Genomic DNA, 25509 nt, shown 5'->3' on the forward strand with positions numbered 1-25509 from the left:
GTCAAGACATTCTTGCATCATTCTTTTCTTTGAATGCCCCATAACGGAATGAAAATACACAACTACAAGTGAGCAACCCATAACGGAATGAAAATACACAACTACAAGTGAGCAACTTAAGTTATGGAGACTCTTGACGAGCTGGTAAGCTTTTTTTTTCCTTTTTTTCTTTTTTTCTTTTTTACCGTAAACTGAAAACTTGCATTAACAACTTAAAACCAAAGTAAAATTTACGAATAGACCAAAAGGTTAAACTAGAACTGCCAAAAAAAAAAAAAGGCAAAACAAACAGAAAAAACACAAGGGGAAAACAATTAGCCTCCATCATCACTATCTATTTGAATTTCTGCAGATGGCTCGTGATCAAAGATTCGGTAGTTTCCCATCAGTAAGCTTCTTTTAACTAATTAGAAGCAAAGGCATCAAACAATGCAATAAATCATTATAATTCATAACAAATTATCACAACATCAGATGTCTATCAGAAAAGAAATCATATCTGAACTGAGAACCAAACAAAAAAAAAAAGGAAAGAAAATAACATACATTTCACTGATATAACATCTGAGGGAACACACCACCAAAAGCTATGTGATCATAATCATATTGTAGGGCAAAGCACTTCCATTACAATACCAAGTCTATTTAACACAATCAAGCTTCATCAGATACTGAGAACAACCCTCCACACCTTATTCTAAATCACAGACCAGATGGCTTTTTATTTGTTTATTAAAACTGAAGCGGTTCTCCTGCAATACAGATTTACGCTGCACCATCCTGTGACTCTTAACAATAACCATTTATGTCACCAAGGCATTTGCATGTGTATTTTGAGTCACTTCAGGCTTTATTGCTCATGAGGTATTTCAGTTTCTCATTTGCAGCCACAAGTTCAGCAGATATGCCCGGTTCATTTGCTGAATGGCCTGCATCTGCAACCACCTGTTTCATCATAGTATGATTCATTAACTGGACCATATTATGCATCTAAGCTCAGAAGTAATCAAAGTTCCAGAGAAACATTTTCTTGGAAAAAATCACAAGAAAATTCCTTAAAAAGGAAAAATAAATGCTCACAATGCAAATTCTTCATACTACTTCCTCTAATCCTCAATATAAGAGCTAGATAACTAATTTGCAGATATTAAAATAATTAGTTAAGTTATTTATTTGTTAGCTTTCTTAGAATACAATTTCTAATAATGTATATTGTAACTACCCCTCGATAGAAGCCTCCTTACTATTATGTGCAATCAATAGAGATACCTTAGGAAAAATTATATATTTAGGAGATAAAGTAAAATGAAGTCTTATATTAAAAACCAAAACAAACCCCCTCTTTAGGGCCAGAGATAGAACAACAGAACTATCGGTGAGGAATTTGGTGTGGGGGCAAGACTTGGGTAAAATTCCCAGTCTACATTTGGCTGGCTAGTGGAAAAGCAATTAGAACGGTGATGCATGGAATACATGGCTTTTTTGTTTTTCTTTATCTTTTATTTTACACAGTCTATTATAACTTTTTAATTCTTATTGCTCAACAGTATCTGTCCCTTTTCATCACTTTTTGATGCAAGGGCTCCGGGGTCATTTATAATCATAATCTCATTCTTTTCCCTTTCTAGACTATTAAAGATTCTGCATATCAGACACACTAATTTGTTTCTTATCAAGTTTTGTGATAAGAACATTACATGTTGGCATTTTTTTAATAATTCATCATGACATTATTGACTGCAGAATGTGACTTTATTTATGGAGCTTCAGAAAAGCAATCATAGAACAGCAGCGCTCTTACCCTAAAATCTGCCTCTGGCCAAGCTTTATGAAGATCCCAGGCTGACATCATTGGGCAGCAGATATCATATCTTCCCTGCAAAGTTATGAATGACAAGTTACGGCCACTTGATCCGCAAAACGGACAGAAAAGGAATGGAAAATAGAATTAATAAAGTTATTAAGAAAATGAAGTATGACTCATATCCCTTCTGTAAAAACGTTTTAAGAAAAATGAAAAATTAATCTTTTAATCCTTTAACTTTTAACTTATTTAAAACTCAGTCTTTTAAGTATAACTCAGAGCAACTTAATTCATGAACTTTTGACTCTGTTAAAACTCAATCCTTAAACTATGAATTATTTATATTTTTGTCCTTTGTAATCCATAAGTCAAACCTAGTCATCATTGAGCTATCCTAGTTGGCAAAGTCATATGATGAGTCAACAAAGAGAAAAACTTATAAAAAGAAAACAAACAACAAGGAAAGGCCGAGAAAGAAATCAGAGAAGGCAAACTCAGATTAAATCAAATGAAGAAAAGGCAGGAGGAGAATAAAGTCCCAACTTGCTGTGTTGATTCCAGAACTTCTCAATCTAAACAGAATGTTGTAGCTAAAGTAAAACACGAGGGATAAAAATAGTATTTGAAGAAACCAAAAAAAAAAAAACCCCACTTCTGCCGTAATGACTCTGCTAATCTACTTCAACCCTGAAAATCATGAATGATGAATCAGTAGAGGAATTTAATTTAAAAAAAAAAGGGTTGATCCCAAAATGAAATCCGAGAAGGAAATCTAAAGGATAGTTGAAGAAATAAAATTAAATTCCATTAAAGGATTAAAATAATCTGAAAACTCTATAGATCATGGAGCCTGAAAGTAGCAGTTCAAGAAAATGAATCAGAATTCAATTCAAACAAGTTTGTTCGGCAACTGCTTTCTGTTTGTAGAGAGATTTCACCCAGGTCAAAACGGCATTAGAGAGAAATGCCTCAGTCAAAATCTGGTCCTTTCTCTCGTCCTAAACATGAAGTAGTGAGAGATGCAAGATGTGGTCTCCTCTAATCTGAGTTTGCCTTCTCGGCCTTCCTTTCTTGTTTGTTTTCATTTTTTGTTTTTCTCTTTGCTGACTCATCATATGATTTTGCCTACTAGGATGACCCAATGATGACTGGGTTTGAATTATGGATGACAAAGGACAAAAATATAAATAATTCAAAGTTTAAAGACTGAGTTTTAACTAAGTCAAAAGTTCAGGGATTGAGCCACATTAAGTCATACTTAAGGGACTGAGTTTCAAGTGAATTAAACAATTAAATGACGAAAAGATTAATTTTTCCCAAGAAAAATGTAGATAGATACTTCTTAAATAATTGCAAGAACATAATTACAAAGATAGAAAAATAATCTTTTCCATCTAACAAAACAAGAAAGACCAAATTTCCCCTGTCAACATTTTTCATTGAAAAACATGACAGAAAGTATGAATGATAGAATTTATGTGGTCACATTTTCTCAACATTTAGTAAAATAGCTTGAAAATGAAAAATTCCAAAAAGATATTTCCAGCGTTTCAACCAGACCAATGGCATTTTGGTAATCTCACAAGAATGTCTAAAAATGATTAGTAAAAGATCAAAATAATAACGCAGAGTGATCCTGCGTATCTCCACAAAGCCTTCTACGAGCTGAACTACTCATGAGCCATAAACAATGCAATTCCATACACTTTTTGACATTTTATGGTGATTATTGGCAGTCAAAGTCAAAAGTAATATACCGTATATTTCCTAATAAATGAAAATTTGGAAATGAATTAATTTTTTGAATCATTTCAGAAACTAAATAAAGTGAGAAATTCAAAGGTGCAATGACGAATTTACATATACCTGTACAATTACAGTGTTGATATGCCTTATCTTATCAACGTTATCCAACAGGAACGATTCTGATGGAAAGAATCCACCGTTCACAAAATAATGGTTTTCAATCCGTGCAAATGCCTACAAAGACAATAATGTCATCAGCACAATTTACACTCCCAATTATGAAACACAAGAACATACAATCATATATCAATCCCAAATAAAGAAAGGGAAATATTTAAGAAGGGAAAGTCTCAAAATAAATTGGTTTTTCAGTGATGGACAAATAAAAATATGCTATTGAAGTATGAAAGATTCCAAAATTAAGAATACAAACAAAACATTGGCCTCGTAATAATTAAGCATCAATATATTTGGGCCAAGCAGGGTAGCAAAAGAATTTAGCTTCTCCACTTTCTTTAGCACATTCTGTACTTGCTACTGCTGAAATGGAATTAACAAAATTGATTTTATACGGTAAACAAGTAATGAAATTCATAGCCACAAAAAAATTGCTATTACTCTATGTATTTGAGTCCGTGCACTTAAGAATACCAATAAAATGCAGGAATCTTAATAATCAAGAATCAATATATAGAAGCACATGCCGGGGTGTTCAGAGACCAAAACAATTAAGCTTCCCCACATAAATTTTAGAAATGTCAAAATCTTGTTTATCGAGGCAAAAGGTTCTGTAAACAAATACTGGAATTCATAACCACAGAAAAATTACTATGGTTATATGACCTCTTCCATATGCACCAGCAGTGGATAGTTGAGTCTTTGCACTTCCAATTTTAGAAATGTGACAATTTTATAAGAAATGTGTTGGAAGATTACCTCAATTCCGTAAAGGTGCACACAAGCAACATCAGATTAAGATCAAAAGTAGATGAATATAGTAAAGATGAAATCCCAAATAAAGCAAATGAAGCTGATTCTGGAATTTACGCCAGACATTCTTCATAAAACAATTGATAAAAAATGCTCTATGAGGAGATGTCTTCTATTCCTCATCTGTTAAACCTACCAGTGAAAATTTATCATCGTCCCCTTTTTTGATGTTATCTTCATTTGGAATAAGATGCGCAGTCATCATTTCCCATTTAGTCCATTCTCTAGCAGCTGCATACTACGAGATGAAGATTGAAGAGAGTATAAGAAGGCAACAAAATTATGCAACTACAATTTCCTGTGCTTTCAGCAAACAACTAAAAGCCTGCTGAAAGATCTTGTTTCTGGCCATCAATATACAAAAGAAAATACTCTATTAATTTCAGTCAGAAGCCATAGGTGACTTGCTGGTTCAGAATTCTAAATAGTTCAAATCTCTTTAACTCTTCATACACTTGACACTTTAGAATTCAGGCCAAAAGATGAAATATAGCTTAGACAATCAAATCCCAACAAGAGAAAATACAGAGGACGAGAAAAGCCATGTAGAGGAAACCAGACAGACACTCACTTGAGTTTCCATATCATCAGAATTTAATCTCTTCCTGTAGGCTTCAACGAAGCATCCTTTCTCATTATCTGGAATTAAATCTCTAAATGGTTCCCAAGCTGGAATCACATGCACAAGTCATCAACCACTTTAATTCCTTAGAAATTTAATAACCAAAAAAGCCAAACATCACATTTAACCATACATGAGATTTATGCAAATCAGAAACCAAGAATACCAAATTAACAAGAGATTGGGAATAAAAACAATGATATTTGCATGGCCTTAGCTGAAAAATTTTAGTCCCAGCATGCGAAGAAGGTGACATAACATGATGCTCCAGCAAGCTTGCATCCAACAGAACCCAAAAAAAAAAACCTATTGTTCTACTTTTTTTTTTTTTTTCCGTCAACAGAAACCTCTTCAAATCTTTAAAAAGAAATTTTACGGTGCATGACGTGCATTCACAACACAAGGAATTTGCCAGGCAAAGAAACAAATGAACACAATGTGGTATATACCGTCAGGGAATATTGCAGCAGCACCACCCTCATAAAACCAATCAATCTCTTTCTTTCGCAAAAGAAAAATTCCCCTGATGATTATGCCAGTAACCTTGGAACAAAATTAGAAATATACATATATATCATAAGAAGTGAGCAACAACCGCAGGAAAATAAACTATTCATCAACCAATATCGACACAAACTTACAGACCTTTTCTGGGTGTGACTGGCTGTATGCAAGGGCAAGTGTGCTTCCCCACGACCCACCAAATACCTGCATGATTTAAGGAAGAGAATATAATGGCCTATCATATAAGAATCACCAATAAATTCTGAGACCAGAAATGAACTATTGCCTGCCATTCTGGAATCTGCAAGTGCTCCCTTAACTTCTCAATGTCATCAATAAGATCCCATGTGGTGTTCTGTTCTAAGCAAGCATGGGGTGTACTTTTTCCTGCACCTCGCTGACCAAGAAGGCATTTATCATCATGCAAAAGTATAACATATTATTATAACATACAATCTGAAACAAACCTGATCAAATAGAATAATTCTATAAAATTCAGGGTCAAAAAATCTCCGATTACTCGGTGAAGTACCACCTCCAGGGCCCCCATGAAGGAAGACAACAGGCTGCAAGAACAATGCTTCATTGTGATTAACCAATTTTTTTTTTCATGGTTCTTTTCTTTTGGTAAGTCAAATGATTGGAATATAAAAACAATGGAAATGAATCAAATCAGAAAAAACAGTCAATCCAAATTATGAATAGAAAGCAAAAGGAAAAAGGAAAAAAAAAAAAAAACAACGCTAGATCCCTTCATTCAAGTGTGTGTAAATGGGCTTTAACGGCCAACAAACCCTTGTTTCATGTCCACCCCAAACATGGTTTCAATCGCAAGTAGAATCAGACGTGGTAACTTATGATAAGCGAACCAGAATACCAGCCAACAAGTTACTCAAAATCCTTCCCAAACCCTAACAAGCTATCAGAATTAAAGAATGCATAAAAAGTCCATAAATTCACAATAATCCACTCAAGATACTGTCACCAAGCACTAAAAGTGAGTACGGTATTTCATAATGTTTTCGATGGAAACGGAATCTTTTTCCAACTCTGAAGCATGCATTGATATCCAATCAAGAAAAGGACACCAAGTGTTCACAATTGGCTACCTTCCATTTTACAGGATGATCCACGAAATAATTTAACATTGAAAGCTCGCTCAGTTGCATCAGAAATTAATATTTAATAGACTCATTAACTTAACAATAGAATCATTGACAGCTATATTCCTAACCCAGTCAGCTGCAGCCTCAATCGAACAAGCATACAAGCTCAAAATACAGTTTCAAAAGTTAAACTCCAAACAAAACTAAACAAATTTTGCATTTTTAAGCAGCAAATAGAGCAGTTACTACTCACATGCCCATTCGGGTTTCCTGATTGCTCCCAGTAGATTGTGTGAAGATCCGAAACCTTCAAAAACCCTGTACTATAGGGCTCTATAAGTGGGTAAAGATTTCTGTTAAATTCCGGAGATTCTTGCTCTGAAGCCATCGAATAACTGGGTATCAGTTCACTTTTATGATGAGTATTTTGCGCACACAAAATCGAGTCCTTTCTCCCTACACAACCATATAAAAGAACACAACTTTCAGCAAATCCAACCAAAAAAAAAAAAAAAAACTCAAATAAATTGAAAAACCTCCCAGCATCATGTGAAGAAAGTATTTAAATGGTGATCACCATGAATAACTAACTAGGAGTGTCAGCTTTCAAAAAACAAAAAAGAAAACTGGAATCTAGTAGCCAAAGAACTAGCATCCAACAGAAATTTAACAGAGACTCATCAAACAGCATTAAATAATTAAAAAAAAATCTAAAAGAAGGAGAAGGAGAAGGAACTCGGGTGGAGATATATGTATACACAACACACCTGAACCTGAGGAAGTGATTTTGTTAGGTGAGGATTGAGCAGAGAAGGGATGAGAAAGAGGAAGAGTGAAAAATAGGCGAGGTGACGAGGAGGAATTTAAAATGGCGTTCGGAACAAAACCCAACTTCATCGTTGGGATTCTCGGGAGTATCACATGCGCATCCTATAAAGTAACAATAACAACAGTAGCCCATTCGTGAATTCGGGGCCCTTAAACGACAAATGACCAATGATCTTGTCTTGTTGTGAGATATATAAAAATCCATAACTTGATTATTCCTTGCGTGCATACAAGCTAGGAATAATTTTTATGTCTGATCCCAAATTCCTGATTAGACAGGTTATTCCTTAATTAAAAAAGTCTTATAAAGTTGTACTGAACTCATTGGCATCATGAATAGTTATAGGAAAAATGACATTAAAAAAATTTAAAAATTACAATATTTCAATTCAGGCATATAAGAGTTCAAAATATCAGAGAAAGAAGTGGTGTCTGATCTGACATTTTACAAATATAATCAAATGACTAAAATATTGTTATATTAATTTTTTAATAAAATATCAAATTTATCGTTATCATTAAGTTTCTTATCATTAACTGTTTAACACTTATCATTATCAGTTCACAATTTATTAATAAATAATTTGTCATTTTTAGTACATTTCTTGTTATTTGTTGTTCAATATTTGTCAGTTTACAACTTGTTAATAAACTTTTTGATACAAAAACATTTTTATCATTTAACTATATTTGTAAAACAACCCACCAAGCATTATTTTCTCCTCTGGGATTTTGAAGTCTTAAGTACTTGAATTAGAATATTGTAATTTTCAACTTCTTTTTATGTCATTTTTCTATCAGAAATATAAAATTCATTTTACAATATATTTGCATTATAAATATATATCTAGCACCAGAAGTAATATCAAATAAAACTCATTTCATATATTTATTTTTTTGAATATGAAAATATATTTTACAACTAATACAAATAGGTATTTGCGTGACTGTTTGATCAATTTTATTACTTTTATGTTATATAAGACGACTCTTTTCAAGTCCTGAATCCATCGTCTTAAAAAAAAAAAAATTTAAACTGAGTTGAAAATTTTTGATTCTCTTCAGCCAAACTTAGATTCTTCCGCATGCCCTGACAGAGTGGCTCATCAACCTCAATCAAATAAGCAAACAAGAGGAGGAGGAGGAGGAGGAGGAGGAGGAAGAAGAAGGAAAGAATTGTCCCAATTGGATCATAAGATTATTCTTATTATAAATTGGACTAAGCCTCCTCTTAATAGATAGACCCTTAGTTCATGAAAAGTTGACGCAATGTTTGGTATATGAAAAAGTGTTTTATTCTAAAGCGAAAATCAAAATGAACATACATATTAATCCTAATAGAAGAAATTCTGGCTACTTAAATAAGAGATCTCAAGTTCGAGTATAAAACCATTTTTGGAAAAATCCTCCATGTAGCTATGTATATACATATATATATACGCATATTAAAAAATGGAGAAAGAAAATAAAAAGAAAAACTTTTCTACGTACCAAATATTAAGGTTGTTCAATGGTGAAGAAGCGTAATTCTCAGTCCAGTTCTAATTATGTTGCCTTTCCAGGAACCAGAAAAAGTCAAGATAATAATTTATTCTTTGTGACATAATAATAATTATATATACATATATATATATATATAGGTCCTGCGACTTGGCTGTAACAAAAAGACTCACATTTTATTCCAAAATTCACCAAACAAGAAGAAGCTCTAATAATAATATTTAGAAGAGTAGTGTAGCTAGTTGGATTGAAGGAGTTCCCTGAGCCATTCCAGATTGAGGGAGCCCTCTTCTTCGGAGAAATTAAAGAACTCATCATCATCCACATAATCAAAATGGAGCTTTGATGAGTCAATATTTGAATTATCTTCTTCCACCACCATTATGATCTCTTCTTGTTTATCTTCTCTTTTATCTGGGCGCAATACATCACTTGGCTTCACCTTCTTGCACAAATGAGAGTTCCAGTAGTTTTTTATTTCATTATCTGTTCTTCCTGGTAATCTTCCCGCAATTAAGGACCACCTTATAAAATTACAAAAGGTAACATGTTGTTAAGCCGACATTCGTGATTGATTAAGCCTATTCTAATAATTACCTCTCACAAACAATAACATTATGGAGTACCTTAGCTTTTGGACTACTTGAGGTGTAAAAAGGAAATCTATAATAGAACATACTATCTCAGGTACTTAATATAAGATCTCGTTTGACTTTTATTTTGATCCTAAATATAAAACCCCAATCCACTTTGTCTTTCATATTTATCTATTTTTTCTAAGGTAATCCTTCTAATAATAGTAGTTCTAGCTAATGCACTTGATTAGTAAGGATATTTTAAAAAACACAACGCTTATTTATTATAAATAACGAACTTAACTTATTTTCTTAATCTCCTTAAATTAGTCAACCAACTCTTATATTTAGGACTGGAAGTAGTATATCAAATATGGCCTCAAGCTGATGTGTAAAGGGTTGTTTACTTATTACAGTGAGCATATCAAGGAGAACCCAATGCACGAGACATCCCGGGCTCACACATAGGCCAGGGAAGGACCGGATCCCATAGTATTTGATAGGCAACCTTATATAATTTGATTATTGAAATTAAATCTTCTTACCCTCATCTGTGGCTTTAGCTGGTCAAAGGGTTGGACTCTCTCACCAAAAGGAGGGGGTTCGATCTTGAGGAGTGCCACTTTGTTATGGCTCCAGTCGCGGTGCTGAGGGAGGCATCACCACAATGTAGTGAATCTGGGAGATTCCTACCTATTGGGCCAAAAAAAAAGGACTTGCTTGTCATGCTCCCATGCCCATAGGGATAGGTCCTAGTAGATTAAGCATTAGGTTTCATGTCCTTAGATCGTGAGTGAGCCTAACCGCTTTCCTAAAATTTGTATTAAAAAAAAAATCTTCTTACACTAAATAAAATTAGTTGTATTTCCCTGTATGATTTTTTTCTTTTGGATACAAATTTCCCCGTATGATTTAACCTAAAGTAATTTATAACACTTGTCTACATTACATTTGTAGTGATATCAACTAGTTTTTAGCTAGCTAGAAGTCACAATGAACTCCCAATGTAACTATGCTGGATTGAGTCACATTTTAACATCGTTAATCTACATCTATTATTTTGAAAACGGATATAATAAAAAAAGCGGTTGCATTTTTGAAATTACGAAAAGGCATTTTTTGCTTTGCTTAAAAAACATGCGTTGAAAAGCTATTTTACATCTGTACGTTAACATAGCAACCAGATGTAGAAAGCAATGCTAACACCAAGTCACCTGTTTCCGAGGAGTTTATGAAGGCGAATTATCAAGTCTTCTTCTTCCTCTGATATGTTCCCTCTCTTAATGTTAGGCCTCAGATAATTCAACCATCTTAGCCTGCAACTCTTGCTACTCCTATTAAGACCTGTATATAGAAATCAAAATCCAATAAGCTTCATCATTCATCATTTTTATATAAAATTTCAACTATAAAAACTGTAAAAACTAAACAACAAGCTCAGCTCTTTCATATGCAGAAATTAAAGAGAAGAAATCTGACACCTATGTATCCGGCTATCCAATATTATGTAAAAGAGTCTGTTTGAATATCGCATAGAATCTGCTACCTTGTGAAGAACTATCCGTGTATATTCAGAAAATTATAAAAACTCACAAGAATGTGTGTGTGTGAGAGAGAGGGGGGGAGAGAGAGAGTGAGGATGATGATGATACCTGCTCTGGCTGCTATGAACTTCCACCTTTGAGCTCCATGAAGCGCAATAGCCTGAGCTAGTTTTGAGTCTTCTTCTGGAGTCCAAGCTGCCTTGCAGGTAGGCACGTTTGGAATTGCTTCCGATGGCTTCATAACTTTTCTCTTTATAGAAACATCAGACCTAGAAGCCATTGTTAAGTTCTGCTAAATTAGCACCTTTTAGATACAAAATAAGACAGTGAAAGAGACACACACAGATTGATTTTGTTGTACACTCAGATTTGGTGGATGTGAAGAGAGAGCTTCAAAACGCACAGGCTGTTATATATAAAACATGCCAATATAAGTTCCTCAAAAAAGAGAACTGCTTCATGAGATTGATGATTAAGCCCTAGATTCCTATGTTCTGCGAACACTAAAGAAGTAATGTCTCTCACTGTGTATACGACAACCTAAGTGGCTGCTACAATACATGCATAGTCTAGTACTATCTCTGGTCTTTAATATAAAAGCTAGTTAACTAATTTGAGTAAATTAAGAAAACTAATTAAATAAGTTATTTGTAATAACTAGATGTTATCTTTTCTAAAATATCCTTATTAATAAAGTGTATTGGTTAGAACTACCATTATTACAATGACTATTTTGGAAAAAAAAAAGGATCAATATAAGAGACAAAGTGGATTAGAGTCTTATATTTATGACCAAAATAAAATTCAAATGAGCTCTTATATTAAAGATCACAGGTGGTATAAAACACAAGAGTGCCTAAAAAGATCATTAAAAATAAGAAGAAAAGTCCTCTTTATGAGAGATAATTAGCTGTTGAACATGGGAATGTCTACATAAAATAGGTTTATTAAAAGAATTATAATAAGAACCTCTTTTAGAAACCAATAGATTGACGATATGACCAAGGTATCTTTTGTCGTATCTGTTGTCAAAAGGCAGATATATATTTAGAACAACTCGTATGATCTGAGTTAGTTATTTTACTTATTCTTTCAAAAAAAATCAAAAAATTTCTATTTCTTAATGAGAAAATTCAGTGAATGATTATGGCAAGAAGCTTTCAGTAAGTAAATTTTCAATTTCTTGTAATGTATATGTATTAACTATATATGAATTTTCAATTAGTTAATTATCGGTTAGCTTTCTACGGCTAAGCTTAATTTTAAAGGGAGAGTAGGATTTCCGATTTCCATCATGGGAAAGTATATGGAATCACAATCTCACTAAGGGCATATGTTTGATAGGGAAGAAAATAGTTTTTAACAAATAAACATAAAGAAGAATCTCTCGTGCTATACACACACACACACTCTTCTGGTCCTATTTATAAGACAAATAGATAAGTAATTTTTTGGTCTTATTTGTAGGATAGAGAGAGAAAATTTTCATATAAATGAATAATTTTACATTTCATTTAATATTGTATTGACTTTATTCTAATGAGGTATAATGTATATTAAATAGGGATAAAATTAAAAAGTTATTAAATTTTAAATGAGAGTTAATGAAGTTTAAGGTTTTTTGTGAAATATGTTGAAAGTAACTTATAAATAAGACCAGAAAAGTATTTGGTAGCCATTGTAGTTTTTATAATTTAGAAAGTTCATTTTCATCAAATATAAAGAAGAGCATTTTATCAAAATGCTATATAGTCAAGGAAATGGCGCCACTTCTCTTGATAATGACAATAACGTGAAGGATTAAAATAAGCTAGCTCTTAATAGTTTCAAACAAATTATCTGTATTTGTTTACTATGTCATTTAATAAATTTTTTTAAAAATCATGTTGAAATATTTTTTTTTCCCAATTCATACCAAATCTGTAAAGCCTCAGAACTTTGGTTTTCGTAATATACAGCTTCGTATACAGCGTTTTCTTTTTTAACGATAGTTGATCGTTCATTTCAATAATTATATGCCCATTATATATATGCCTATATATATACACATTAGACATGTGAATATTATATATACATATATATATATATATATATATATGGCCAAGCGTTAACTTGCATATACGTAGATCAGAGACCACCAGGACCAGCTGGTTGCTCTTCATTCGCTTCCTTCATAGATTGTCTCAAAAGATTCCTTCTTGAATCCAGAGCAATATTTCAATATATTATATTTCAATTTCAATCTAATTAATACATTATTATATATAATTCACACTACGCCATGTTTAATTTTATTCTAATTATATATCACTTCACTTGTAAATGAAAGATTCCTATATGTTTACATTTTTTTAAATTAATTGCGTGATTTCATAATTCATCGTTTGTGCGACAGCAGCCTGTTAATTTGTATGTATATGGAAGCAAATATTCCTTCCAGACTTACAAACATATAAAATAATAATAAAAGGGGTGAAAAAAAAACTACAATTTGATATGCAAATTGAAGTTTATCTATAATCAATTTTACAATCTCACGCTTCTCACACTTCTTGGAATGATAAAAGGTGCACAAAAGGAGGCCGTTTTCAGATTTCTTTTTATTTTCTTTCATTGAAAAAAAATGTAAGAATTAACAATTGAGAGAGGAAGAGAGCTTCCAAGGAGGAAGGCACAAAGCATACAAAGAGTGAATGAGAGAGTTAACACCACTTATGCACTCATCAGTCATGCAAAATCAGTAATTGTTCACTTCACTTCTTGTTATCATTCTTAAAATTAATTTGTAGGTAATAATAATTTCATCAATTATAGGCATTAACCCCAATATTCATATATAAACTGTTAATTACGGCTGATATATGGATGCTTGTAATTGTTTTCTTGCATAAAATTTATTCATTATCAATGTAATAAAAAATTATAATACTTATAATCGTTTCCTTGCATCAATATATAATATATAATCTAGTTGGTTTTGATTTTATTTAGCTTCATGTGGTATTATCAATCTAGATGTATGTTGAGTGAGGGTCACATCATCAACATCTACAAATTAATAGGTTATGAGCATAGGGACCAATGCCTATAATTTAAAAAACTATAAGGATCTAATAAAAAACCTAAAAGGACTTGATTGAAAATAATGTGAAACTACAAAAGAACTGCACAAGAAAAAAAAAATTTCTATTTTGGGTGCATTATGTAAACAAAAAAATAAGCAAAAATTAATTTTTAATTTAAAAATAAATAAATTTGTATTCAACATAAAATATGTATTCTTAAATAAGGTTTTCGAAACCAATGTTATTTGAGTCAGGTGGAAGTGAATCAACTGGTCAAAAATGTGTGTAGAAAAAGCTGTGTTTTTACAAACCAATATTCGTTTTAAGAGTATTTTAATCATATATTTGAACTCAAGAGAACTTGCAAATAAATATTAGTTTAATTTAATTACTTTAATAACAATTAAAAAAAAGCTCTTAAATCAAGCAGAACACACAGTGTTGTTTTACTCTGCGTCTCTATCCATGAGTAATCAATCCCGTGAATAAATTATAAGTCTCATTTTCAAAATCCATCGCCTTTATATGATCTAGCAGTATATAGCTGAGGAGCTTCTTCTCCCACAACAAGTTAGAGAAACCTTTTTCACAAAAGTGCTTATACGTACAACAAAACCTCTCTGTCTCTTTCAATGTCATATATTTTCTTTCTAAAAGGTGTCCACTGAAAGTTTCTTATAATGGCTTCAACAATTCATTATTCCATAAACGGCAAAGTGAATCCACCTGAAGCCAACACAAAAGTTCCTCCCAAAAAGGGAGCTTGGACGCCACAGGAAGACGCCAACCTAGCTGAAGCAATCGCACTTCATGGAGCCAAAAGGTGGAAGTTCATTGCAGCTAGAGCAGGTAGGATATGATCATGAGTTTTAGGGTTATATATATATATAGTTATATATATACATATATAGTTCCTCATATATATAATATGTGTGTATACTGTTTTAATCCTTGATGGGTACTGATTCTGTTAATCGAAAAACTGCATATATCTTTAGGTCTGAGTAGGAATGGGAAGAGTTGCAGACTGAGGTGGTTGAACTATCTGAGACCTAATATCAAGAGGGGGAACATATCAGAACAAGAAGAGGATTTGATACTTCGGCTTCACAAACTCCTTGGAAACAGGTTAATTAGAACCATTTGGTGTCACAGATTATGATAAGTGTATATAAATACAATGTTATGAGTCTGTATTGGGAAAGCCCATCAAAGGGCTCTCCCTTCTAATAATAACATAGTTTTTGGAGATTGGACTCTCTTTACATTGAAAGTTTGATGTTCATAGAGAAGGCTACCCATGAAGCAGTCCAACTGAAAGGGATTTGGAAAGTTAGCTGACCTTTACTTTTTTTCCTATTTCTCAAATGTTTTTGTGGTTTCTTTTTATTATTAGATTCTACATAAAATGAATGGCATTTTAATATATTATTTGCAAAAAAAATGGTGCACTTTTCAATTTTTTTAATGAATTTTCATTTTATATAGAATCTAATAATAAAGAAACCAAAGAAAAAATATTTGGGAAGTAGGGAAAAATTAAGAGGCCGCAAAGGGTGCAGCTGATACCCCAAATCCGACCGAAAGGAGGTTGAGTGAAGTATTACAGTGTAAAGTAGCCGAGGGCGAGGTTCTTGAAGGAAGTGCATTGTTATGAGTTTATATCGGGAACCAATCAGAGGGCTCTCTCTCCTAATATAGTAGTTTTTTGGAATCAAACTCTTCTTTTAGACTGTGTTCATATCATACAGTGCCCATGTAATTAAGTGATTGAAGCATCGATTATTATTTTGTAGGTGGTCTTTGATTGCTGGAAGGTTACCAGGACGAACAGATAATGAGATAAAGAACTACTGGAATTCTCATTTGCGCAAGAAAATGAAGCTGCAGAAAGAGAAGAAGATCAATCAAATAGAATGTTCAAGGAGAGAAGATCACAAAGACGAACAAGGGGTGGCGATGGTGGAAGATATCCAGCTTAATCCTGCAGAAGAATCAGAGCCAACAGTAGAAGAAGGTGATCAAGAATATTCAACCAAGTCCCATTTTTATGAGAATGGATTCTTTAGTTCCTTCGATGAAGGTCCCTTAAATTTGGAGTGGGTTAGTAGATTCCTAGAATTGAACTAGCTTGACGTACGTAAATGTACGGGCAGATTAACTTTTGGATCGTCATCTCCTTAAATCTTCCATAACATCTTAGTACTACCATGAAATATATATCACTGATGTGTTCCTTCTTTTGTTATAGTGATGTAGCAACTTCATTGGAGTTTGATAACTTTTTGCGACGAGAAAGGAGTAAAATAGTACTATTATAAGTAGATTACATTGTTCTTACCAATAAAGATTGGGTCTAGCTGAAGAAGTTGCTGTTTTAAACAGGATTGTTTCGCATAAGAAGATATCTATGTCTAACAAAAAATGAATAAATATAGTTATTAACATCAGCTTTCCTTAGTTATTTAAAAACCTAACTAGATGCTCATTTTTACTTACACTTATTTATAAAAATTTCACTCTCTTTTTTTAACATTTTTGCTTCATTTAGCCACACCTTTGGGGAGAATGTTTGTACTGCTGATTTCCTAGCTAAGTCCTTCCACACTATGAAAGGGAATTTTTGTACTGTTAATCAACCTCCACCTCTTATGCAACTAGAGGAGGAGTTTGATGATGAGACCTAGGCCTGATAGCTTTTGTACTGTTTTATGATGAATCCAGTTCTTCATTCAAAAAAAAAAAAAAGGTGACATAGTGACTACATATTTTCCTGTAGTATAACCAATGATCTCAAATTCAAGTCCTAAGCATGTACTATCTCCGATAGTTAATATAAGAGCTAATTTAACATTTAATTTGGCCCTAAATATAATACTTTAATCTATTTTGTCTATCATATTTATCTATTTTTTTAAAATAGTCTTTATAATAATTGTACATGTCAAATAGTAGTTCTACCTAATACACAAATTAGCAAGAGTATTTTAGAAAAGATAACATCTATTTATTACAAGCAACCAACTTAACAAACTTTCTTAATCCAATCAAATTAGTCAACCAACTCTTATATTAAGAATCAGAGGCAGTAGTTGTTAAGTATGCTTGACAAGAGAGCTTGTCGCCCCAGGTGGTTCACATATCCGGTGCAACCCGGGGGGGAACAAAAAGATTATCATTGTGTATATACACACACAAACATATTAAGAAAGCTATCATTGCGCATATGCTTGTTAAAACAAGATGACTTGTCGCGAATTATTTTCATTAATAAAATAAAATAAAATCGTACAAAAATAATTCATTTGTGTATATATATTGCCAATGAAGGGAGTAATCATGTGTGTTCTTCAACATGCATGCACATGGACATACACATACTACAAGATATTCCCCTGCTTCCTTTGCCACAGATTGTTTCAAACATATTGACCGCGTACATATTCTCATCGTTATGTATTTTTATTATGTATATTATACAAAGAACATGAGAATTAATGAACTATATATATATAATAATATACGCAAGTTACACAAGAATTTTACTTGCTGTATTTGCCACGCATGCTTGACAAAAAGATCACTTTAATTTATTATGTATATATTTCGATCGACACTGTATTTTTAAACGCAAGAGATTCTTGTTAATTAATCAAAACTATTTTAATAAAATAATTTGGAAGTATTAAACCTTCCCTTGCATCTCCATTTTTGTGAGTTTTTATTAATTTATTTATAAAACTAACTCATTTATGTAACATGTATATGCATACATTTTTTTTTTTTTAATTTTCTGTGAAAACATTGTTATCTCGATCATTTTCGGCAGTGCACATCTTTTTATGTTTCCTTTTTTAGAAATATGACTAAGCTTTTTTCTCATAACACCACAACATAATAGCCTTTCTATTTTAAAACACATGCCATGTGCGAGATAGCAAATCAATATAAAATATCATCTCCAAGGGCTTTCTATCTTTGAACAACTTTTGCTGTCCGAATTAATTTAGTTAAGTGTGTTTGTGTTTGTGTAATTTCACTTATTAATTTAGATCCTGCAACGAGAATACACGATAAAAACGACTTTCTAGATCAGACTTAGGACCAGACTGGCTTAAAAAAAAAACCGGCATTTTTTGGACCGGTCAAACAGCCCATCTAGGAGGAAATTGTTTTCTAAATCAGTTGTTAGTGGATGTGACTCTACACAATCTAAGATGTTGTACTACATCCAGTCTTTAGTAGGAGAATAAGATAATTAATTTTACCAATATTAAAAAATTAGTTAAATTAATTATTTATAATAAATGAGTATTATTCTTCTCTAGAATACCCCTATTAGTCATTTGTAATATTGAAACTGCCATTTAATAAAAAAATATTAACATGTATAATTAATATATGAATTATTTGGGAGCAAAATGAATAAATATTAGACACAAGATGAATTAAGATCTTATATCTAAAATCAGATTAAATATTTAACTAACTCTTATATTAAGAATAAGAGATAATGCTGTATAGTCAATAAATACAAAATCTTAGAGGTGTTGAAGTTGATTGCTCATATTTCACACGAAACAAACAAAATCTATTGCACTATTTATTATAATCAATAACATATATACTCTGCAATATATATAGTATCTCTGGTCTTTAATATAAGACCTTGTTTAACTTTTATTTTGGTCCTAATTATAAGACCTCAATCCACTTTGTCTCTCATATTTATATTTTTTTCCCTAAGATAACCCCTTTAATAATGATAGTTCTAGTCAATAAACTTGTTTAATAAGGATATTTTAGGAAAGACAACACCTATTTATTACAAATAATTAATTTAACTTATTTTTTTAATTTCCTCAAATTAGTTAACTAGCTCTTACAATCAGAAGGTTGTGTGTGTGTGTAAATTCATATACATATGCATTTGCATATACATGTATAAAATATGGACAAGTTGAAGAGCAAAACCAATGATGTTTATTCTTCAAGCACAAACACACACGTAGCACAAGATATTCCACTCCTTTCTTCATAGATAGTTCCAAAATATGTATCAAATTCAAACCTACTGCACCATATATTATAATCAATAGCGCCTTGTTTTAACCTCATATTATATATACAGAACGCAAAAATAATCAACTGAGTGTAAACTAATTATACTTGTTAATTACATCGCTATAAGTTAATCATATGTGTGCATAATAACAAAAGATATCTTACTTTTATCGTCTCTATTTTTAATTGCAAAAGATTCTTGTTACATAATACTTTAATGATAAAAGATAAAAAATAAAGAGGCTTTCATGCATGATGAATCACTATCTTCAAAAAATAATTACCTCAATATAATGGAAATCACGGATATATTACCCATCCAAATTACGATAAAGCCTTATTTTGCCTATGATAGAAGGAAATTATTAATTTTATAAATCGTGCATGTTTAAAGATTGTCTTCCGTTGAGGCCTTAGAGGCTAATGACATCTACCAAATATTTCTTTTAGGTCTTCTTTTTTTTTGGCCAGCCTTTTAGGTCTTTTTTTAAATGCAAGGTTGTGAGTTGGAAGTCTCTTTAGAATATGATGGGTACGTAAATTATGATTAAAAAAATTGTCCTACAAAAGAGTCACACCTTAAAAAAATTTTCATGAATTCGTTGGAAAGTTATACCTTTTAAAACAGTTCATGAATTTTTCCAAAAGAATTCATTGAACCCAAATCCAGGTTTCAAATTATTTCAATCAATAATATTTAGCCCATACCAATTCATGTGCAAAAAGGGGCTATGCTGTTCAAGATCCAGCCAAAGTTCTTCCTCATATATGCTGAATTTGCATATATTGGTATATATCTTTATAGTGAACTATTTTATAAATAACCGACAGAGATATAGATCTTAAGTACATGCTTATAATAATATTATTAAATTTTTTAAATGTTTGATGTGATAAAGTAAAAATTTTTAACTAATTAATGAGTTACAATTCCGAACACAACGTTTTTGAGTTTTACTCATTGCAAATGAAAGGAAAGTTCATTTAATGATAAACCAAGCACCAATTTAGATTCTGAATTTTGTGAATATGGGCTTTGCATAGATTTCATGTTATACTTCTCCGGAACCTTACTATAAGAGTTAGTTGACTAATTTAAATAGATTAAGAAAATTAGTTAAGTTAATTATTTATAATAAATAGGTATTGTCTTGCTTAAAATATTCTTACTAATCAAGTATATTAGTTAAAATTATCATTTGATGAAACCTTTAACACGCATAACTACTACAAGGACTACATTAAAAAAATGAATGAATATGAGAAACAAAGTATATTAGAATCTTATACTACCTCCGGTCCTGATTATAAGAGCTAGTTGACTAATTTGAGAATATTAAGGAAATAAATTAAGTTAATTATTTGTAATAAAAAGATATTGTCTTTCCTAAAATATCCTTGCCAATCAAGTGTATTAGCTAAAGCTACATTATTAGAAGGACTATCTTAGAAAAAAAATGCATAAATATGAGAGACAAAGTGGATTGAAGTATTATAATTAGGACCAAAATAAAAGTCAAACGAGGTCTTATATTAAGGACTGGACGTAGGATTTAGGACCAAATTGAATGTTAAACTAACTCTTGTATTAAGGACCATATATAGTATTTAGGTAGGTTTAGGTTAATGCCATCAAGATCAAATATCAATTACTTTCAAAAAGCTATAGACACTTACACGTGTCATTCACACCCTGCCATTCCAATTACGCAGAGAAAAAGTCAGAAAGACTGACGTATAAGGAAAATTATTGTCCACGTAGTACAATCTACAAGCCAAACCCTCTATCCCAGTCTCACCTCTAGATACTTCAAATTTTTTTACACTTTGACTTTGCAGCCTCACTATGATTTCCCAAGGATTCTTGATCTGATAAATTTTCTTTTCTTTTCCCCCTAATCAGTGCCTTTATTGTGGAACTAGTTTAGCCATCTTTAGTCACAACAACATCAGTCAGAGTAGATGGTGCTGCCTCTTCCAGCATTTGAACCACCATTCTCATGGAAGGTCTTGAGTATGGAACCTTCACAGTGCAGAGTGTTGCAATTCTCAGAACCTTCATGGCATCATCTTTGAAATGCTTTGGAATTGTGGAATCCACTAGTTCAGCCATGTCTTCTATGGTCCTCTTGTTGCCGCATACCCAGCGGACTACGTCCTTGTTTTCTCCAAACTCCGATTCATTCGGCTTCTTCCCCGTCACCAACTCCATTAGAACTACTCCAAAACTGTACACATCACTCTTCTCAGTCACCTTACATGAATAGGCATACTCTGTCATTTCCAAAATCAAGATGATCAGTTTTCAAGCACAGCAACCAGAAAATTAAGTTTGAAATAAATATATTAAACTGTAATTTTGGCTTTAATTCAAGGGGTAAAATGCATTTTCCACTTAATCATGTTACTCATCCTGAGCTCAAACACCTCAGTCTTGTATAACTTGTTCTTGCAGCTTGATGTCTATTACTTAAAAATGAAAGAAAAAGCAACCCATAAAATATGCCAAATTTATTGATCTGAGGCACCATAAAATAGCCCTTTTGTGAGGGGATTTCCATGGCATCAATGTTCTGAACCCAAAAATGAAAACTAGTCAATACAATATCCTAAGCTTTCTTGTATTTTGATCTCAGTAATATACCAAAAGACCCATATTCTCTTACTGGAATAGATTTTCTGCAGTTAAAAAAAAATTAACTGTCAATTCCTAGAGGATGCTATCTATTCTCACCCCCCCCCCCGGGGGAATATTTTTTCTGATCTACAAGGAAATGAAAAGCTTACCAGGAGCCATGTATCCAAGTGTTCCAGCAACAACATTTGTCCAATTGCCTGCTCCTCTTTGCACAATCTTGGCAAGCCCGAAGTCAGCAATCCTTGGCTTCCATTCTTTATCAATCAAGATGTTACTTGATTTCACATCTCTATGTATAACTGGCCTATCACACCCATGATGCAGATACTCCAATCCTCTAGCTGCTCCCAATGCAATTTCATACCTAACCTCCCAAGCCATAGGAGTTTTCTGGCAATTGTGCAGTTTATCCCACAAACTCCCATTCGGTAAGAACTCATAAACAAGAAGGCTACTATCTTCACTAGTGATGCTACAGTAGAGCTTCACCACATTCACATGCCTTATGGAGCTTAGAGCAGCCACCTCTGCATCATACTCTGGGGTACGGCAACTTCTTTTCAGCATCGCTGAGCTGCTTCGGCCACTTCCTGGTTCGCCTGGATTAGAACTCCATATGTGTTTGACTGCCAATTCTTTGCCACATTTCAGAACAACCTTGTAAACATTCCCAGATCCTCCCTTGCCAATCACATTTTCAGCCTTGATCCCTTCAATGACTTCATTTTCATTGAAGTTTATCACATGGTACTGCTTTAAATCCCAGGAATTAGTCTTCAAAGGCTTCTCCTCAAACTTGTTCTGCTTGAGTTTCAGGAAGAATATACATGCCAATGAAAGTAGCAGAACCATTATACCAGCAACCAAACAGAGTATAATGTTCCTAATTCGACTAGAGCCAGTGCTACCCAATGAACATGGCCTAAAATTTTCTAAAGTCTCACTGCATAAGCCAGGATTTCCCTTTAACCCATCTATGAATGCTGGAATAGAGAGTGAATCTGGTACTGGACCAAAAAAATTGTTGTTTGATAAATCAAGAAGGCTCAGTTTAAGAGATGACAAGCTCGACGGAATTTCTCCAGAAAGTCTATTGGATGACAAGTTTAATGAATTGAGGGTAGGCAGAGAGCCAAGACTCGTAGGGATTTCCCCAGAAAGCGAGTTACCAGCAATGTTTATTTCACTAAGAGAAATACAAGAACTTAAAGATTCCGGTATAGAGCCAGAAAAATTGTTTCCGTCCAACTTAAGACTACCCAATTTCTCCAAGTTTCCTATAGTATCAGGAATTTTACCAGAGAATTGATTTGAACTCAGCTTAATTGATACCAATGAAGAAGCTTCTGAGATTCCCGAGGGTAGCTGACCTGAGAACTTATTGTCAGATAAAAATAGCTGTGCAAGAGATTTTGCTTCAGCAATATCAGATGCCACTGGACCTTCAAACTGGTTCATTGAAAGGTCAATTATTTCCATATTTGGCAGGCCCCATAAACCCGAAGGAATACGACCAGAAAGCGAGTTTCTGTTAACAAGAAAACGAACCATAGCCGAACAATTCACATATGTTTCAGGTATACTTCCAGTGAAGCTATTGTTTAACATAGCTAGCTCGGTCATGTTGTTGTTCCTACACATGTCAGGGGGAATAGGACCAGAAAGAGAGTTATCAGAAACATCAATATATTGTAAGCCAGCCCGGGATCCAAGCTTTTGAGGGAGAGGACCAGTAAAATTATTTGCATAAAGAGAAAATTCAATGAGGCTTTTGAGATCTCCAAACTCAGTTGGAATTCCTCCAGAGAATCGGTTCTGAAAAAGCTGAAGAGAAGCTAAGTTCGTCAAGAACCGTAGCTCAGAAATATCACCTTCAAGCTGATTATTAGAAACATCCAAGTACACAAGACTTGTAAGATCACGAAATCCTATTGGGATTTTCCCAGTCAAGTAGTTGTCGTATAGCTCAATTTGTCTCAGTTTCTGAAGCTTTCCAATATCACTTGGGATTTCACCTGTCAAAAGGTTAGCAGAAAGCTCAAGATTCTCAAGCTGAGTCAGATTCCCAATACCCACTGGGATTTTCCCAGTGATGCTGCAATTTGTGAGGTAAAGCCAATACAATTTCTCAAGCTTCAATACCTCCACAGGAAAAGGACTTTTTTCAAATTTATTATCGCCAAGGCTTAAGAATCCAAGACTAGTTAGATTTTCCAATGATTTCCACGGAAATACCCCAGAAATTCCACTAGCATTCAAGTTCAAGTAGGTAAGCTTGATCAAGTTAGAGAACTCGGGCATTACCCCAGAAAAAGAATTCCCGCCCAAATCCAAATACTTCAAATTACTGCACTTCCTCAGGTCCTCACTGATGCTTCCGTGAAAGGAATTCGACCCCAGAGATAATTTCTGTAACGACTGAAGCCCGCAAAGTGAATCAAACCGAATAGTACCTCCGAGACTTTTTCCGGCGAGATTGATTTCTGAAACGAGTCCATTGGAATTGCAGATAATCCCAGTGAAGTTGCAGACAGAATTGGCTTCGGTCCAGGAACCAAAAACATCATCGGCATTTGAAGTTCGAACAGAGGACTTGAACTTAATGAGCATCTGAAGCTCATCCGACAGGGACAAACCAGCCAGGCAGAGAACAAAAAGAGTAAACAAAATCATGTGTGACGGACATTGCCGGGAAATATCTCCAGCGAACATGCCGGCGACGAAGGAAATAACAAAGAAGTGGTTGAATTTTAGTGGGTTTGGGTGAGAATGGAAAAGAGTGAAGAGAGAGAGAACAAGAGCAAGACTTGGGATTTGAAAAGTCCACCACGAGTAAGTAAACACAAGAAAGGATTGGAAATTGGAAAGATTGAAATGAAACGTGGAGACCGGAGAGATTCTGAGACAACGAAGAAGAAGAAGATTGGATCACGTGCTGATGACGAGAAGAAGGAAGGAAGAGTACGCAAGTTAAGGGGACAAAGGGGCGGTGGTTGGCCTGCGAAGAGACACACTGTATGGTCGTTGCTTGGGGAAGAGCAAGATTGTGTGAATCTTGCGATTTATTAATTGTTGGGATTTGCATTATCTTTTTATAGTTCTATTTATTCCTTAATTTTAGGAAATTTTTCAAGAGAAAAGTGGGGAGTATTATGCAAGAAAATATGCAAATTATATGTAAGATTAAGATTAAGAACTTATATTTTACTTTTTTTGTTAAGAATATTAAATATGATAATTCAGATTTAGAAAATTTTATTAACTTTCAATAATGTTAAAGAAAATTAATCTGTTTGTTCTTATAATTTGATTCATTATAATAAGGATGAATCCTTTAAATACTCTTAATTTCAATATATCGAGTTTCATGGATTTTATCCCCTTCATTTTATTCCACACCATTTTAGCGGCTATACATTTCTATAAATAAAACTCCATCAAGTTTACAAGTTAAAATTAACATATCAAATAATAAGGGTCCAATTCAAACAAAATGCTGGTAAAAAAGATTCAAATAAAATAA

General features: G+C 33.1%; 4 protein-coding genes across 5 annotated transcripts; 1 reads left to right on the forward strand and 3 right to left on the reverse strand.

Annotated features, from left to right (window-relative positions):
• Positions 1 to 422: 422 nt before the first annotated feature.
• On the reverse strand, positions 423 to 7684 carry LOC114756690 (proline iminopeptidase). Its single transcript, XM_028945629.1, has 11 exons — positions 7540 to 7684; positions 7026 to 7228; positions 6134 to 6232; positions 5953 to 6063; positions 5808 to 5870; positions 5612 to 5705; positions 5112 to 5209; positions 4677 to 4778; positions 3671 to 3784; positions 1802 to 1876; positions 423 to 945 (listed from the first exon to the last, which is right to left on the reverse strand). The coding sequence occupies exons 1-11, from the start codon at positions 7667 to 7669 to the stop codon at positions 844 to 846; spliced, it is 1191 nt and encodes a 396-aa protein (XP_028801462.1). The 5' UTR covers positions 7670 to 7684; the 3' UTR covers positions 423 to 843.
• Positions 7685 to 9338: 1654 nt separating this feature from the next.
• On the reverse strand, positions 9339 to 11499 carry LOC114756680 (transcription factor MYB114-like). Its single transcript, XM_028945622.1, has 3 exons — positions 11328 to 11499; positions 10890 to 11019; positions 9339 to 9624 (listed from the first exon to the last, which is right to left on the reverse strand). The coding sequence occupies exons 1-3, from the start codon at positions 11497 to 11499 to the stop codon at positions 9339 to 9341; spliced, it is 588 nt and encodes a 195-aa protein (XP_028801455.1).
• Positions 11500 to 14964: 3465 nt separating this feature from the next.
• Positions 14965 to 16414, forward strand: LOC114756681 (transcription repressor MYB5-like). The gene is made up of 3 exons (XM_028945623.1): positions 14965 to 15133; positions 15283 to 15412; positions 16081 to 16414. Exons 1-3 carry the CDS (start codon positions 14965 to 14967, stop codon positions 16412 to 16414), a joined length of 633 nt encoding a protein of 210 aa, XP_028801456.1.
• Positions 16415 to 21001: 4587 nt separating this feature from the next.
• On the reverse strand, positions 21002 to 24992 carry LOC114756698 (receptor-like protein kinase 7). Of its 2 annotated transcripts, none has more exons than XM_028945640.1 (3): positions 22136 to 24992; positions 21239 to 21622; positions 21002 to 21201 (listed from the first exon to the last, which is right to left on the reverse strand). In XM_028945640.1, exons 1-2 carry the CDS (start codon positions 24696 to 24698, stop codon positions 21273 to 21275), a joined length of 2913 nt encoding a protein of 970 aa, XP_028801473.1. In that variant the 5' UTR covers positions 24699 to 24992; the 3' UTR covers positions 21002 to 21201; positions 21239 to 21272. The 2 variants fall into 2 exon arrangements, with proteins under 2 accessions (XP_028801473.1, XP_028801472.1); XM_028945639.1 differs by having other exon boundaries at positions 21002 to 21198; positions 21236 to 21622.
• Positions 24993 to 25509: the final 517 nt, after the last annotated feature.

The sequence above is a fragment of the Neltuma alba genome, unplaced genomic scaffold, assembly GCF_004799145.2.
Source record: "Neltuma alba isolate B1F8T4 unplaced genomic scaffold, ASM479914v2 tig00010452_pilon, whole genome shotgun sequence".
Lineage (NCBI taxonomy): Eukaryota > Viridiplantae > Streptophyta > Magnoliopsida > Fabales > Fabaceae > Neltuma > Neltuma alba.

Bases quoted from the DNA above. Each gene is read 5' to 3' on its own strand.
- LOC114756690 (XM_028945629.1), bottom strand. From the start codon at position 7,669: ATGAAGTTGGGTTTTGTTCCGAACGCCATTTTAAATTCCTCCTCGTCA. The intron at 6,233-7,025 runs GTGAGTAGTAAC...TTGTTCTTGCAG, and splicing joins CAGGAAACCCGAATGGGCAT to CCTGTTGTCTTCCTTCATGG. The intron at 5,706-5,807 runs GTCTGTAAGTTT...TTTTGTTCCAAG, and splicing joins GCCAGTCACACCCAGAAAAG to GTTACTGGCATAATCATCAG.
- LOC114756680 (XM_028945622.1), bottom strand. From the start codon at position 11,499: ATGGCTTCTAGGTCTGATGTTTCTATAAAGAGAAAAGTTATGAAGCCA. The intron at 11,020-11,327 runs GTATCATCATCA...TTCTATATACAG, and splicing joins GTTCATAGCAGCCAGAGCAG to GTCTTAATAGGAGTAGCAAG. The intron at 9,625-10,889 runs GTGACTTGGTGT...TAATTTTATAAG, and splicing joins CATAAACTCCTCGGAAACAG to GTGGTCCTTAATTGCGGGAA.
- LOC114756681 (XM_028945623.1), top strand. From the start codon at position 14,965: ATGGCTTCAACAATTCATTATTCCATAAACGGCAAAGTGAATCCACCT. The intron at 15,134-15,282 runs GTAGGATATGAT...ATATATCTTTAG, and splicing joins GTTCATTGCAGCTAGAGCAG to GTCTGAGTAGGAATGGGAAG. The intron at 15,413-16,080 runs GTTAATTAGAAC...ATTATTTTGTAG, and splicing joins CACAAACTCCTTGGAAACAG to GTGGTCTTTGATTGCTGGAA.
- LOC114756698 (XM_028945640.1), bottom strand. From the start codon at position 24,698: ATGTTCGCTGGAGATATTTCCCGGCAATGTCCGTCACACATGATTTTG. The intron at 21,623-22,135 runs GTAAGCTTTTCA...TGGAAATGACAG, and splicing joins ACTTGGATACATGGCTCCTG to AGTATGCCTATTCATGTAAG.